The following is a 15,771-nucleotide window of genomic DNA, read 5'->3' as shown; positions in this document are numbered from 1 at the left end:
AAAAAAAAAAAAAACAAACAAACAAAGCTTAGAATTGAAGGCAGCCTTTTACCCAGATTTCTCAATAGTTTACTAAATTCTACTGTGGGTCATTGACTGTTTATGGCTAATTTATACCTGGACTCAGCTAAAAGCCTCCAGACTGAAATGGTACTCAGAAATTCTGACTTTTTAAACAACCTAAATGTCTCTGTGTGCTTCCTGCGCCCAAATTTAATTTTAAACAAAGAGCAGGCATATTATAAATATGACTGACTTGGGTCAAGCACTCCTGTTGAACTGGAGAAAACATTATCACCCCCACCCCAATCCGCAAGGAAAGGAGCGCCAGCGGGGAGTGCCTCTGTGTGTGTATAATATATACATAGGCACACAGATGCAGGTCTAGACAGGTAGCTATATAGATACATAATCTCTCAAAAAAGGCAGTAACAAAAATAACAAACTATGCTTGCATTGTGGCAGCAGAATAAGACAGTGTCAGAGTGAAGGGAAAATGGTTACAATCTATCCAGGTTGAAATGACTATGATACTAGCTTAACTTTTACCACCTTGCTTGTAACCCCCAACAGACAGCCTTCTTGTGAGAGGGAAGTCCCCCTCACACAGATGCTTTGAAGAGGGAGGACTCCCCTCACAGACGCCTTGTGTTCGAATCAGTCTGCACTATTCAGAACAGCACCAGCTCTNCTGGTGGAGATTGTGGGTTCGCAGGGACATCTAAGCTTTCATTAAACTGGAAAGCAATCAAGTCTTTATGTCTACAAATTATACATTTAATAGTTCCACAAATTTGGCAAAGTTTGTGATGACATCTAGGATGTTTTCACCAAATCGTAGACGTAAATATGGAAGTCGTCATCAAACTTGATGAAATAGACAGAGGGCTTGGCCTCTACTTGGTGGATGACCATGCCAGTCCTTTTCGAGCCGTCTTCTTTGGCATATTCCACTTGCTTGCCTACCAGGCTGTCCACAACTTCTCCTGGCTCCCTTTCTGCTGGAGGCGAATCATCTGCATTTAAAAAGGAAAAAAAAAAATCAGTATTTAGATAGATCACTACCACATTTTGCAGCAAATATAAACACTTCTAAGATATCCTGAATTCATCATGATCTCTTCAGGTTAACACTTTCTTAAAGAATTACTCTGTAAGTATTTCAGGCACATGGTCCATGTCCCCATACTCTCATATATGAGAATGCAGCACCCAAGTGGCCAAGGGCAGTCTGGAAGTTAACTGCCAGGACGTACTTTAGCAAAACACTTCTCACGTGTTTGCTGAGCCCCATCCAGACAGATATACAAGTGATTTAAATATTATAACCCAAACTCCCTGGGATCACATTAAATTATAACCACAATCATCTAAAATTAATTTTAAATGGCTTTCAAAGTGACTTCCTACAGGGCTTCCTGAGAACACGCTGCTCATCCCAGTGCTGAGGCCTGCCCAGTGGGGCCTGCCCATCTGTAGGTCTTAAAACTTCCCCTCCTCGACTTCAATGCAGTCAACCATCTTCCACCCAGTTTCAGAATAAAGGAAATAAAGTCTCCATGCTTTACAAGAAAGCACTAGGTGAACTTCACCCAGGGCAGGAAAATGGGAACTTAGATCCCAGAGGACAGCCCAGGAAGCAGCGCCATCCCCAAGAGCCCTAGGCTGTAGTTGCCCCTAGGAGAACACAGACAAACAAAGTGGGATGGGGACAAGACTATTTTAAAGCTCTTCTTAGAGGAGCAGACGGGCTCGTGGGTGGCCAAATGTCTTAGGCACACAAGGCAACCTCTGTTACCTTGGCATACTTGGAAGTGCAGGAGTTTACCAGCACAGTGTCCTAGTGTGGCTCATAGAACACATCTGTCTATATTAACAACCTTTACCTCCAACCACAGCAAGTCTCACTGAATGACAATGTGAAACCCACTATAGTGATCCCTGGTACAAACACACACAATATAAACTACACATGACCACACAGTCAGTTCTTTTAAACTGGAAAGTGAAAAAAATACTTTTTCTCAAAAATTCTCTTCCCTCAGTTGACATTATCCTATTACCACACACTTGCACAGAAAACTTCTAAGTTTACCAAGAAATTCCAAATGCATGATCCCAACTGATTGACAGAAACTGTAGAGTCCAGACCTTCTCCTGAGGCTTGCTTAGCCAGCAAAAGGACTGGATTCAGCCCACAGCAACGGGGCTGCTTCAGAACTTCCAGAAGGTCAGCACTATTCTAATGGGAGACAAACTGTCTATACAACCAACAGGAAATCCAGAAGCTTGGAAAGGCACGAGAAGATCAAGTCATTAGAAAAGATGCAGCGTTATGTGTGTCAGGGACTTGCATGTCAATTCTTAGATCAACAGCACTTGTTTTGATGGGCATCTCTAGAGAGATGCAGAACACTTTTTAAAGAACACGGTTCTGAATATAAATTCCAGAGTATATAAACAATTTCCTTTGTAAATATTAACAAAAACTTTTTTAAAAAAAAATGAAGCAGTCATTCCAAGCCAGACATGTTCATCAGTAATTCCTCTTAACTGGCTTCCTCATAGCAAGAATTTTTTAAAAAGTTTTTCAAAGAAAAATAGAAATGATTGTCACATTGCTAATAGTGTGTGCCTGCTAGCCACAAGGTCTCACTCAGGTCAAGCGTCCATGTGTCTAAGGAGAGGTCCTTTTAGAACAGGTTTAGCCTGATGTGCCACAGTTCCAGCACTCAGGAGGCTGGGCTAGGGAATCCAGAGTTTGAGGTCTTGATAAAATAGCAATGCACTTTTTTAAAACAAAACAAATCAAATACTAATTACTAAATCAACAGGCTTATCCGAAAATCACATAAGAAAACAATACCATTTATAGAAAGAAAACAATACCATTTATAGTAACTTAAAAAGATTCTTAGGGGCCAAAGAAAGGAATGCTTTAGACTCTAAAAATTATAAAACATTGCTGTAAACCGTCCCACACCCAAAGCTTTAAAAAGCATCCTCACTCACAGACTGGAAGACTTGCTAACGTGTGTTAATAAAGAGGGCAGCACACTCTGCAGGCAGACACGTGTTAATTCATATGCAATTGCAAGAGACCCAGCCTAAACAGTCAAGGCAGCCCTGGGGTGGACAGCGCAGTGGGCTCCCACTTCTGATTTCAATATTTACTACAGTACAATGCAATGCAGTGTGGGAGCTCCAAGGAGAGAGAGAGAGACAACAGGGAACAGAACTGGGATCCAGATACATTCACATATCCACGGCAAAGGATTCTCAACAAGATGTCAACGCCATTCTATGGAAGAAAGAATAGTCTTTTCAGTACATTGAACTCAGCCACATGGGGATCTACATGAAAAAGAGTGAGCTGACCTCTTATACCCTATACCACGACATTAAAAAAACATATCCAACTATGAGCCATTTGAAAGAAAACAAAAAGCCTAACGTTATGATCTTCTATTTGGCAAATCCGAAAACAGTAAAAGCACAAGTAAGAAAAGGCAGATGAACGGGACCGGAAAGTTAACCACCTAGGTGTCTAGGTGAAATGGCAGTGCACATCTGCAATCCAGCATGGGGACATGATCACAGAGAAGGGAGACAGAGACTTTAAGGCCAGTTTGGATCATATAGTTACCTGCAGGACAGCCTAAGCAACGTGGCAAGGATCTGTTGTGATGGACCCCCACCAAGTGAAAAGACAGCCCACAGAAGGAGAACATCTGGAAATCGGATTTCTAATAAAAGACATGAATCTACTGACTCTAAGCATTCATTTCACCAGAGATACACAAATGTCTACTAAGCATACAAAAAGATTCCTGTGACATCACTGGTCACCAGGGAAACACAAAGTAGACCACAACAGAAAACTACTTCATCCTCAGCAGAAGAACTATTAGAATGAAAACAAGCACGTGCTGGTGGGGAGGAGAGCAGACCCTCGCCACCTGAAGGCAATGCAAAGACGTACAGTTGAACAACACAACCTGGAAATGCCACCAAGACCGAGGAATTCCACTTAAAAGTACACACTAAGGAAAAATAGGAACACACACCCACAGAGGATCTCACATACAGTGTTTATAAAACACCAATATTCATAGTAACCAAAACTACAGGAACAACCCAAATATCAATCAACAGCTAGACAAATGAAATACGATATAATCCTAAAGCCTGTTCGAACATGAGGGAAATAAATCCTAAATAAAAATCGAGTCACAAAAGACCATATAAGACCCATTCACATGAAACTCCATAGCAGTAAAATTACTGGCTGTGAGTAAAGGACAGGGAGATCAGAAATAAAAAAGCTGGGCATGGTGGAGGCAGGGGGATGAGGAATTCAAAGTTATCTTCAACTAAGTAGAAAGGTCAAGATCACCCTAAACTCCCACTGCAAACTAGGGGTGGTAAGCAGCAGTGCTCCGAAGCTAACGGCCTGCCTGGGCACACACATGGCTGTGAGTATACTAAAACCCACTGGGCTGACTTTACAGTACAAAACAAACAAACCCCCAAACCAAAAACCAAACCAAACCAATCAAATGGAAAAATGAAACTGCTCTATGTTTGAAACAAAACCTGCATAGACACGGGTGCGCTACTGTTAATCCCAGCACTCTGGAGCCCAAGGCAAGAGGACTGATTAAGTTCAAGGCCAGTTTAAGTTATAACTAAGTTCCGGGCCAACCTCTGCTACATGGTGGTCTCAAAGAACAAGGCCTGGCTCCAGAAGACCATGCCACTACTCTCCACTTCCCACTCTTCCCCAAGTCAGCTGCAACTGAATGTTCTCTCCAGTTCAGCTTTGTTTTTGTAGTGCTAGGGATATAACACAGGGCCTCATGGGTGTTTGGCAAGCCCCCGCTCTAGCACTGAGATTTATCTAAAGGCTCCAATTAACTGTTTTCTGAAACCAGTTTTCTTGCAAATTCAATATACACAGATTAAATCATCAATAACCTGCTTCAAAATAAGTCATCTAGGGGAAAAGGACCTGACTTACAATGAGAACAGCTGCTGAAAACAACAGATTTACGGATTTACTTCATTCCCTACATGGCTACATACTTTCCATTAATAAAAAAATCTTCACTGAAATGTCTCTAAAAATTTAAAATAACCTTCCTAAGTGATCATTCTGTCATCTAAGATTCACAAGTAAAAATTCCTTTCAAATCACCAGTGTGTGACACTTACTGGAATCAGGCATTATGCGTAGGTCGCCTTCTTTGTAGTCATCGAGGAGCTGGTACATGTACAAGACAGGGTCTTTCTCATAGGTGATGTAAAACCATGTGTTCATGACAGGTGCCCGTGCCAAGACCATCCCCCTCCACTCATCTTTAGAGCCGTCCTCTGTCTCAAACATGTGCTCCACTGCTTTGCCAATCATCGTGTCCGCTAAGTGTGCATCGCTGATCCGAGATGTTGCTGGAATTAAAAGAGCAAAATACTTCAAGCGTTTACCAAAGGTTCTTAGACGAGCAACTAACTAGCTATCAAACCAAATGCCAGGGTCTAGCAGAGATGTGGCTTGAACAGGAAGAAATCTGCCCCAAGGTGAGTAACAATCCGTTCTGTTACTCTCTGGACTCAGATGCTCAGCATTAGATCAGTATTGTATCAGTATTCTATACCACAGGCTGTGGGTGGTTTCACTGGTTAGCTAGCAGTTCCTTTAAGCTCTGAGTTAGCATGAGACTCACTGGTAGCAACAAGAGTAGAGTGCTCATACACAGCACACACGCTTCCTCTTCGTAGTACCATGTGCAATCCTCTGAGCTCTCCACGTATCTACCACCCTCACATACATAATGCAAATAAACAACTTAACATGCATGTGTTATAGTTTTTAAAGAAATAGAGGTTCACTTCTCATCACTGCTCTGGGAACAGTTATTCTTATGCCTATAACGTCTATAGCAACTAGAGTGATCACTATGGTCCCTAAAGAAAACTGTCATTTAAAATGTCCCCATCCTTCGGCCCCTGTCTCTCTACAGCTTGAAAGTTGGCTCAGTCTACCCAAAGTTCTATCTTCGGGGACAGGCTGTTTCCTTAGCAAGATCACTAGAGCTCTCCAGGACAACTAGGGCAGTGGCACCACCACCTCCACCATGTGCTGATGAGTTCTTAGTTAGCAGTCCCATTACCTAACACTACTTTGTTTTATGGAGCTGCTGACCTGGGTAGTATCTGGATATCCCCATGAAGTAGGGCCATTTCTGTTCCTAGCACTTAGAGCAGTTTCAGGACGCCTAAGTGGCACCACACGACAGCCCAGGGACAGCCCTAGGTCTACTCTGCCATTTATACAAAAAGCAGGTGAAGAACTGAAAAATTACCAGCCTTTTTGTGCGTTGCTTTTAATATGGGACAGGTTATAAAGGGTGTCTCTCCAGTCCTCACAGTCTAGACAACTGTCTTTCAAACTACTCAGCTCTCTTTTCTAGTCACTCACCCACTTTCTCTATTAAAATCCAAAGTTAAAGAACTTCGGACTTTCTTGGCAAGTATAATGCTATTCAATGTATTTAGGACATACATCTTGTTTGTGTTGTTACATATGCAACAACAATCAGAAACATATGCAACAACCATCAGAAACAGCAAGAAATAGGCCCTGCAGAACACTTAAAACATACACGGAAGCGCAAGCGCACCCCACCCCCATGGCTTCTTCAAACTAAGAATCATTAAAAATTTAGTAAAAGTAAAAAAATGGGAGCAGGGTGGGGGAGAGTATAGGGGACTTTCAGAATAGCATTTGAAATGTAAATGAAGAAAATATCTAATAAAAAATTGAAAAAAAATTTTAAAAAGTAAAATAATTTCACAGTTTTGAATTTATTTATTTAGCCCCACCCCCAACCCCCAGACAGGGTTTCTCTGTATAGCCCCGACTGTCCTGGAACTCAACTCTGTAGACCAGGCTGGCCTCAAACTCAAAAATCGGCCTGCCTCTGCCTCCCAAGTGCTGGGATTAAAGGCACGCGCCACCACTGCCTGGCTACATTTTTGAAATCTTAATGTCTAGTTTAAAGTGTTTAAGATATTGCTTGTGTGTATATGTATGTACACATATGCAAGCAAAGGCCAGAGAAGGGTACCAGATCCCTTGGAGCTGCTGTGATAGGTATTGCTGGATCCCTGTCCTGTTCAGCAGTTGCTGAACTGGCTGAGGTCCTGTTGAATGCTCAGCAAATACTAAGTGTTAAGCCACCTCTGGCTTCCTTCATGTGTAGTTTTTAAAAACAACTTCATTCGGGCCGGGCAGTGGTGGCACACGCCTTTAGTCCCAGCACTTGGGAGGCAGAGGCAGGCGGATTTCTGAGGCAGAGGCCAGCCTGGTCTACAGAGTGAGTTCCAGGACAGCCAAGGCTACACAGAGAAACCCTGTCTCGAAAAAAAAAAAAAAAAAAAAAAAAAAAAAAAAAACAACTTCATTCAAACTATCATGTTTTCAATTATATGAGATCCAGCCTCACAATGATCTGATGTTGAAAAAAAAAAATGATTCTTAGTTTTTCCCCAGATAATTCTAGTTATTCATTTGATACTACAAATTATACAAGTAATAGCTCCTTAAAGGGCAATTGCAACATAGTCTGAAACAGTTATCACTAAACTCTTCAAACTGTTACAAACATACGTCTTAAGAATAAATATACAAATAACTACAACTCCTCTATGACAACCACCATAGCCAAACTCTTCTAATTAAAAAACAGAGCTTGAAGGGACCCTTCTACAACGATGATATACAGATGGCTAGTAAGCACGCAGGTGCACTCCACCTTCCTAACTACATACCCTTACACCTACAGCGGGCTACTATCAAAAGGGAGACCTAAAAGCCTGAGCACTGCTGGTGGGGCTGTAAGATGCTAACAACATAGGAAACACTGTGGCAATTCCACTGGAAAAAAAAATAGAAATTAGAAGACTCCATGATCAAGCAAAAGCACTTCTTGGCAGATGGTTTTGTTCTTCACCCAGAAAAACAGGAAGGTTTCAGAGACACTAGACAATACATTTGCAGCAGCTTCCAACATGGAAGGGCTCATAGATAAACAAAATGGGGTACTCCAGTATACATCAGAGTATGACTTTCAGTACTGAAAGGGAAGGCACTCCTGCCACGTGCTACTCTGTGAATGAGCTCTGCGTGCATGGCACTAGATGAAATAAATCAGTCATTGAAACTCAATTCTCTATGGCACCATTTACAGGGTGTGTATGCAGAGTAGCCAAATCCCTAAAGACAAGAATGGTGGGCACTAGGGAGAAAGGGGAGAAGCTGCTAACAATTACAGAGCTTCATACCTTAACATGCTAGTGTTGATCACTACACACATACAAATAGTTCTAAAAATACATTCTGCACAGCATTTGCTGTTTCACACTAGCCATCTTGCCCTCTGTGTGAATCTTTATCTTGATCATGCTTGGCTCGTGTGTGTGTGTGTGTGTGTGTGTGTGTATGAGAGAGAGAGAGAGAGAGAGAGAGAGAGAGAGAGAGAGAGAGAGAGAGAGAGAAAGGTCTGAATTATGTAGACCTTCCCAACAGACAGAGGGAGCTCACACTGTGAAACTAAAACAATGAGGAGCGTAAGGGGGACAAATCCTTATCTTAATGTTAGGGAAGTACCAAGTATGGGCACCCTGGTGCCATCGTATGCTCTTCAGCTAGCTCCCTCCCATCTCTTGCATCATTATACAGTTCAATGTACACACTAGTGAGCTAGAAGACTGTTTCCTCAAAAAGCAAATAACCTTCTAGCGTCTACTCTCACAGTGAGCATTAAAGTTAAGATTTTAAAGTGTCTAGCCAAGTATAGTTGTTCCTACCTATAATCCTGGCCCTCCAGAGCCTAAGGCAGGAAGATGGCAGTGAGCTCGAGGCGAGCCACAAGAGCACTGAACTACTTACTAACTACATCAGACACACAGTATCTTGAACCATCATTTGGATTTCTCTCTTCAAACCATAATCCACATCATTCTGACAAACACCGGACAAGAGAAAACTTTAAAGAACACATGCTGCCCTTGATGATACACTGCCAGGTATGCTCACATGGTCTCTTTCTGTCCTAGGAAGAGGCAAGTGAGAAGTCTTGCCCTGCAAAGCAGACACAGCCTGAAATCCTGGGTCAGAAGATTCACCTTAACACCTCTTAACCACCACTTAACACAACTGAAGCAAAGTGCTTAAGGTAGTTACAGCTTTCTAAGGTGCCAAGAAGACCTTTCCAGTGGGAGGCCTGACCTCAGATTAAAATTACAAGGTATGCACTCAAGAGCTGTCACACTAGGAAGAGTAGGTGCCAGGTATGTGGCACACGTCATCATCCCAGCTAGTCAGTCAAGAAGCTGAGACAGGAGGAGGCTTGAGCTCCCGAGTTGAAGAACATCCTGAGTAAGGCTCAAGTGAGCTACAGATCTGCCCTAGATGGGAATATAACCATTTTTACATCTTGTCTCAAAAATAGTTGAAAATGTAAACATAAAACTTTGTTGCTTTACTGTAATAAGAAGACTTGAGTTCTGTGGGGCTTAATTTTCAAAAGTCGCAAAACCTTAAAGATACTTCTGAAAAAAAAAAAATCAGTATTTTAAGTAGTAGTTAACAGCAGTAAAATGTTCTGAAACAAACTATTAAGTAACATTACTTGTGTATATCCTACTTAAAACTGCTATCAATAATCAGTAGTTTTAGACTTTGTGCCTTAAGGGACATTTTATAAGGCAAAATGGAGATGGCATGACATAACATCAAAGCTTTTCACTCTCAAAACTTCCCCAAGAATGGACAGAGTTACATCCTGGATGCTTCCGCTGCAGTTCCAAGTACCATTGCCACTCGTGACAGGCAATGAGTGAAACGAGCTGAGACCGCTGAGCCGTGAAGTCAGCACACCATGCCAGAGAGCCGACGCGAATTCCTGACAACGCTGAACAGCTGGAGACTGGAAACCTTTAGGTCAAGGATGTATCTTATAAAGGCGATTCAACAGGCCCTGAACTATGGTTTCAGAACATCCGCCTGGGTCAGTTCTGTGTGTTTAAGTGATGTTTATCAGAGGTGCTTCAGGTCTGATACAAGTTAAAACAAAAAGCATCCAATTATCACTTTTAAAATGTTTTAAAAATAACTTTAAAAACTTACCAACTCTATCAGGGAGGACTTCCAGTGCAGAAACTCTTTCATCCTTATTAAGTTCTAGTCCATAAACACAGTCAAATCCATCGTACTTTATAAGATACAGGGAAGGATTCACAGGCACCTGGTCCAGGACAGTCCCCTTCCACTGGGTAACAGGGCCATTGCCCTCTCTCCACCCATGCTGGATCCTGCAGCCTACGATGTTCCGCCGGGGTTGGGACACAGGCTTGCTTGGTCCCACACTGGTCCGATGTTTTCTGTATTCACACATACAATGTATTATTCTCACAAGAATGCACATCTGGACCCAATATAGCCACCAGTTTGCATGTTCTTCATTATATATGATCCTAAGGAACAGACAAACTCCTACTGGTGAGCCAGGGCTGCAAGTCTGAAGCCAGCCCAGGCTGCATAGCAAAATGTGCTTCAAAAATAACGGGCTAAAGAAATGCCTCAGTAGGTAACATTTGTTGATCTTGCATATGACCCAAATTCAGTTTCCAATATCCATATGGTATTTTATAACTGCCTGTACTCCGTTCCAATGCCTTTTTCTGGTCTCTTCAGACACCAGGCACGCATCTAGTATATACATGTATGATGGAAGCACTCAGAAAGCACATTTTTAAAAGAAACAGTATTCCACTCCTCCTTATGCCCTGGTTACCTCAAAACTGACTGTAAATGAGCTGGACTGTGTGTGCATATACTTCAGTTCACTCAGAAGCAAAATTTCCTCACATACTTGAATGTTTCACAAGCAGATTTTAATAGTTTATGACAAAATACTAACATGAAAAATATTACAGTAACATCAAATGATGGCATTTCTGTACTACTAGTGGTTGAAATATTTACATAATATGCTACTACTCTGGCTTTTTTTGGTTTTTCGTGACAGGGTTTCTCCGTGTAGCTCTGGCTGCCCTGGAACTCACTTTGTAGACCAGGCTGGCCTCTGCCTCAGAAATCCACCTGCCTCTGCCTCCCGAATGCTGGGATTAAAGGCGTGCGCCACCACACCTGGCTTCTCTGGCTATTTTTATGTGTGCACACATGCACATACAAGAACGTGTGTCCATGCAGAAGCCAGGGGCTCTATCAGGTTGTCTTCCTCTACCGCTTGCTCTCCACCATATGTGTTAAAGCAGGATCTCATCTCTCTCCATGAATCTGGAACTTGCCATTTAGGCTAGACTGGCTGGCAATGAGTCCCTAGGATCCACCCATCTCTGCCATACCCCAAACAACTAAAGTTAGAAACAAATGGTCCCTCTGAGGACCCAGACACAGGTCCTCATGCTTATTAAGAAAGCACTTTACCGCCAGGTAAAGTGATGGCACACGCCTTTAATCCCAGCACTCGGGAGGCAGAGGCAGGCGGATTTCTGAGGCAGAGGCCAGCCTGGTCTACAAAGTGAGTTCCAGGATAGCCAGGGCTATACAGAGAAACCCTGTCTCGAAAACACACACACACACACACACACACACACAAAGGAAGAAGAAAGCACTTTACCCACTCAGTCATCTCCCTGGGCCCTTATACTGGCTTCTGATGGGGGGGGGGGGAGGAGGAAGGCCACACTTCATTTCACTTTGAAACAGGACAAAGGACAAGACTTGGGACATAACACAAGCCACACCAACTTGACAGTTGCTGCTATGAGTAAAACAGGGCTGAGGAGGTTTCCTTCCCAGTTTACAAATATGTATGACAATCACAATTAATTTCTTAAAAAAAAAGAAACCATAGTTACAATAGCTAAAGATATATAAAAGAAATGCATTGTTTGCATGCTCCTTAGCCTTGCCAGAGGTTCTGGAAACAATGGACTCTTGAAACCATGAGGAAGGACTTCAGAGCTAGTAAGCATTGGGAGGGAGGGAGTGAGGGAGGGAGGGAGGGAGGGAGCCAAGGGACTGTGGAACTGGGAAAAGGAGTGGGGAAAGTGCAGCTCCTAGAAGCCAGACACCTCCACACCTCCTCCCCCTGCCCTCAAGGCTCTTGGAAAAGCAGCACACCTTCCTCCTAGGGAGAGCCATGTCCCCAGGCCACCCCACTGGAGTGTAAAACCCTAACTAAGCTGGTGTGAATAGAGCCAGGAAAGAAAGTCCAGAGGCAGATCCAGAGAAAAACAGACAGACAAAGCAATAGACCAGGTGGCTAAGGAAGAGCCCTGTGTGGAATCAGCCTGAAAGCAGCTGTGCTATGCAGAGCTGAGGAAGCTGGGGAAGTCTGAGGCAAAGGGGCAACTGCTTATCTTCTCCCCTCCCTTCCAGTCCTGGAGTCCTGCTGGACAATATGCAAAAGCACTTTAAAGAAGAAAGAAATGTTCTTGATTGAATTGTGATTGGCAGTAGAGGCTGGCCAGGAAAATATATCCATGTAGTAGATAAAACTGTTATTGGCACTAAGCAAAGGAAAGAGACGCTCGCTGTCCAGTTGACTGTGCCACGAGGTGTCCAGATTGGATGTTTGTTTCTGGGTGTTATCTGAGAATGTTCTGGAAAGAGGTCAGTATTTGAACTAGTGGGCTGAGGAAAAACAATGTGACCTCAGCAGTGCAAATGGGCTTCACTCAGCCTGCTGAGGGCCTGGACACAACAGGCAGGAAGATGGGTTTCTGGCTCCTGGTTCTCCAGCCTTGCACTAGGACTGAACTCTGCCATCAGCTCTCCTGGCTCACACACTGCAGACTGAGAGGACTTCTTGCCTCCTCCATACTGCATGACTCGGATTCTCATTATCTCCTGCTCTTCCATCTCCTCCTGGTTCTCTTGCTCCAGAGAACCCTTCCATAGGAACATGTACCACAGAATGGGAAGAGAGCTAGGTAAGACAACATGAAAGAGCTAGGCAAGGAGACAGACAGCCGAGAGCATGTGAGGAAACGGACGCATGGCTTTCCGTTTATACAGACATGAGTGGGGAAGGAAGGCAGGGCTAAACCTGAGGTGGCAGGTGAAAGGACTACAACAGACGCTGAACAGCCTGCCGTCAAAGGCCAACATAAACAGCATGTATGCACATAAGTGTGTGCACACCATAATGTGGAAGTCAGAGCTGATTCTCTTCTGACACATTACATGTGCTTAGGGAACTGAAATCAAGTCACCAGGTTTGTGAGGCAAGCACTTTTCCTCTCTGAGCTATCTTTAGTTCCCACAAAATCACTTAGTACTGAGATTACTAATTCAGTGGGGACAACTGCTCCTGTGGGGGTGGGCAGCAATGGATGGTGGCAATTCTAGTAGACCTCTCAAGACTCTAATTCACCTAACAAGAGGAAGTAGTTGAGGAGACTCGAGTGGTAGGCTGACGGCTGCTTCTAACAGGACTACGATACGGTGCTGCACCTTTACACCTTTACATGTCTCCGACAACAGCAAGTTTTTAAGTGCTTTTGTGCAGGTCTCACATATTTTGTCTACTTAAAAATAAACTGTGTATTTTATGGCAATAAATTATGAAAATATTATTGTCTACAGACTATTTTATACAGGACATACTTTCTTTATCCCATCCGATAGTCACAAATCCTCCCAGGTCAACTTCAGGTGTAAGGGACTGGTGTCAATCTCATAGTATTTGAGAATCAATCAAAATATCTAACTGTTCTGACACTATAGATTTAACACAATTCTCAATCTCTCTCCACTCACACAACCAATATGACAAGAGAAGAAAAACATCAATAAATCTTCTTATCAAAAGCTTCTAACTACTAAATAACACTCAGACTCAAAAGAGGACTTCTCAGCATGTGGAGTTTCCAGGAACAAGCATCTGTCCTCCTCGGGGTGAGAGTGGGTCCTTAGACAGGTCTTAGAACACCAGGTCTTCTCAGTGACACTTTTACCTTTGTCTTCAGGCAATCAGTCATAAGCCATTCATTTTTTACACCCGTGTCCCAGTGCACTCCCCTCTATAGGAACAGGTTCACAACAAAGGTGAAGGCAGGTGTCTCACCTGACCGAGGAAAAGATTTGGTCCTACATACCAGCTCCTAACTTCAACATGGGCCATTGTAACTTCCCAAATCCTAAACAAGAGACACTGTTATTTCTTCTTGGGAGTGAGGGGTATTTTTCTAGTTCTGCACAAGAAACATCACTGGGATTTTGATGGAGATTGCACTGAGTTTGTAGATGGCTTTTATTTCCACAGTATGAATTGTGCCAGTGCGTGCCTTAATCATGAAGTCAGTCAGGAGTCAGTATGGAAAGGCGGGCTTTTCCTACTGTATTCTACTTTACTTAAATGTTGATTCTAACACAAATCATGGTTGAGCACCATTTTCTTTTCATTATTTTGTGTGCAGCTGTGTGTGTGCATCAGCACCACTGTGTGTGGGGAACAGATGACAACTTGCATGAACTCAGTTCTGTCCTTCTGCCATGTGGGTCTTGGTGCCAAATATCTCTTCTGGCTGTGGCCCCTCACTGGCCCTTTTCAGTTTTTGAAGGCAGGGTCTGCCCTTGAACTCAGTGATCCTCCTCCTTCAGAAATCCCGAGTGCTGGAGGTGTGGTGTCCTTAGGGGAGGGCTGTGAGGTTTCTGAAGCTCACACCACACCCAGTCTCACTGCTTCTCTGCCCACTGCAAGATGCCAGCTCTCAGCTACTGCTGTGCGCGTCCGCCTGCCACAACACTCTCCACTGTGACGACAATGGACTCACCTCTGAGACTGCAAGCAAACCCTCAAATAAACGCTTTCTTCTTAAGCTGCCTTCCTCAAGGTGTCTCTACAGCAACAGAGCAATAACTAAGACATATGCCCAGTTCAAGGAACCATTTTTATCTGTTCATGAAACAGAGAGAATCTTTCGTGAACTAGTACGACAGCACCACATGTCAAAGCCTCTCCATGCAGAACAGTACTATCCCAAGGGAGTGCATGTTTAGGACTTCACTGAATGAAAATAATATTCACTGACTCAGTTAAAGGGGAACAGAAAGATGTTAGTAAGACACACCTTACTGACTAAATAATTACAGTCTATCACTGCACCAAAGTTAACAATACAGCTTTGAAGTTAAAGGAAAGGTCGGACCTCACTGGTGGAGCACTCACCTACCTTATCCAACCTACGGGTTTGAGCACCAACTCCATGAAAGAAAAGAAATCTAAAACTATAAGAACTTAAAAGATGTTTTAAAAACATGAATGTAAGCCACGATTTGCTGCTAACTCCAGGGTCTTTCCAATGTGAGGGTGGAGATGATGCAGGCCTTATTAAAGACCACTACCCTGCTCCAGCAATTCCATGCATCTTTGAATGCATGCTGTCAAATACATAATGAATCCTAGGCAAAGCAGAAACAAGGAACCCGAGACAGAACAATGTCTTGTCCCAAGAACTGAGCAATGCTTTGCCATCCATAGTGGCTTACTCAAAAGCAAACATTGGGTTAGGGAGCGATGGGATGGGCTGGAGGAAAAAAAATGAAGGAATGATAGAAGTGTATTTCAATTAAAACTACATTGTATAAAACCCTCAGCCGGGCGTGGTGGCGCACGCCTTTGATCCCAGCACTTGGGAGGCAGAGGCAGGCGGATTTCTGAGTTCGAGGCCAGCCTG

The 15,771-nt window shown here is 43.3% G+C and overlaps 1 protein-coding gene across 3 annotated transcripts in view; it reads right to left on the bottom strand.

Moving 5' to 3' along the window:
* Positions 1 to 6: 6 nt before the first annotated feature.
* The window catches only part of Spin1 (spindlin 1), a 50,742-nt gene continuing 34,977 nt past the window's right edge, over positions 7 to 15,771 (bottom strand). For 2 of the 3 annotated variants that reach the window (XM_029547498.1, XM_029547497.1), the window contains exons 4-6: positions 10,190 to 10,443; positions 5,215 to 5,448; positions 7 to 1,016 (exon numbers count right to left, since the gene is read on the bottom strand). In XM_029547498.1, the coding sequence (XP_029403358.1) occupies positions 817 to 1,016; positions 5,215 to 5,448; positions 10,190 to 10,443 (688 nt within the window). In that variant the 3' untranslated portion in view covers positions 7 to 816. The remainder of the gene's footprint in view (positions 1,017 to 5,214; positions 5,449 to 10,189; positions 10,444 to 15,771) is intronic. The other variant, XM_021215334.2, reaches the window with a different exon arrangement.

This window comes from Mus pahari, chromosome 16 (assembly GCF_900095145.1).
Source record: "Mus pahari chromosome 16, PAHARI_EIJ_v1.1, whole genome shotgun sequence".
NCBI classification, from domain to species: domain Eukaryota; kingdom Metazoa; phylum Chordata; class Mammalia; order Rodentia; family Muridae; genus Mus; species Mus pahari.
Note: the sequence above shows the minus strand (reverse complement) of the source record. Positions and strands in the feature narration are given on the sequence as shown.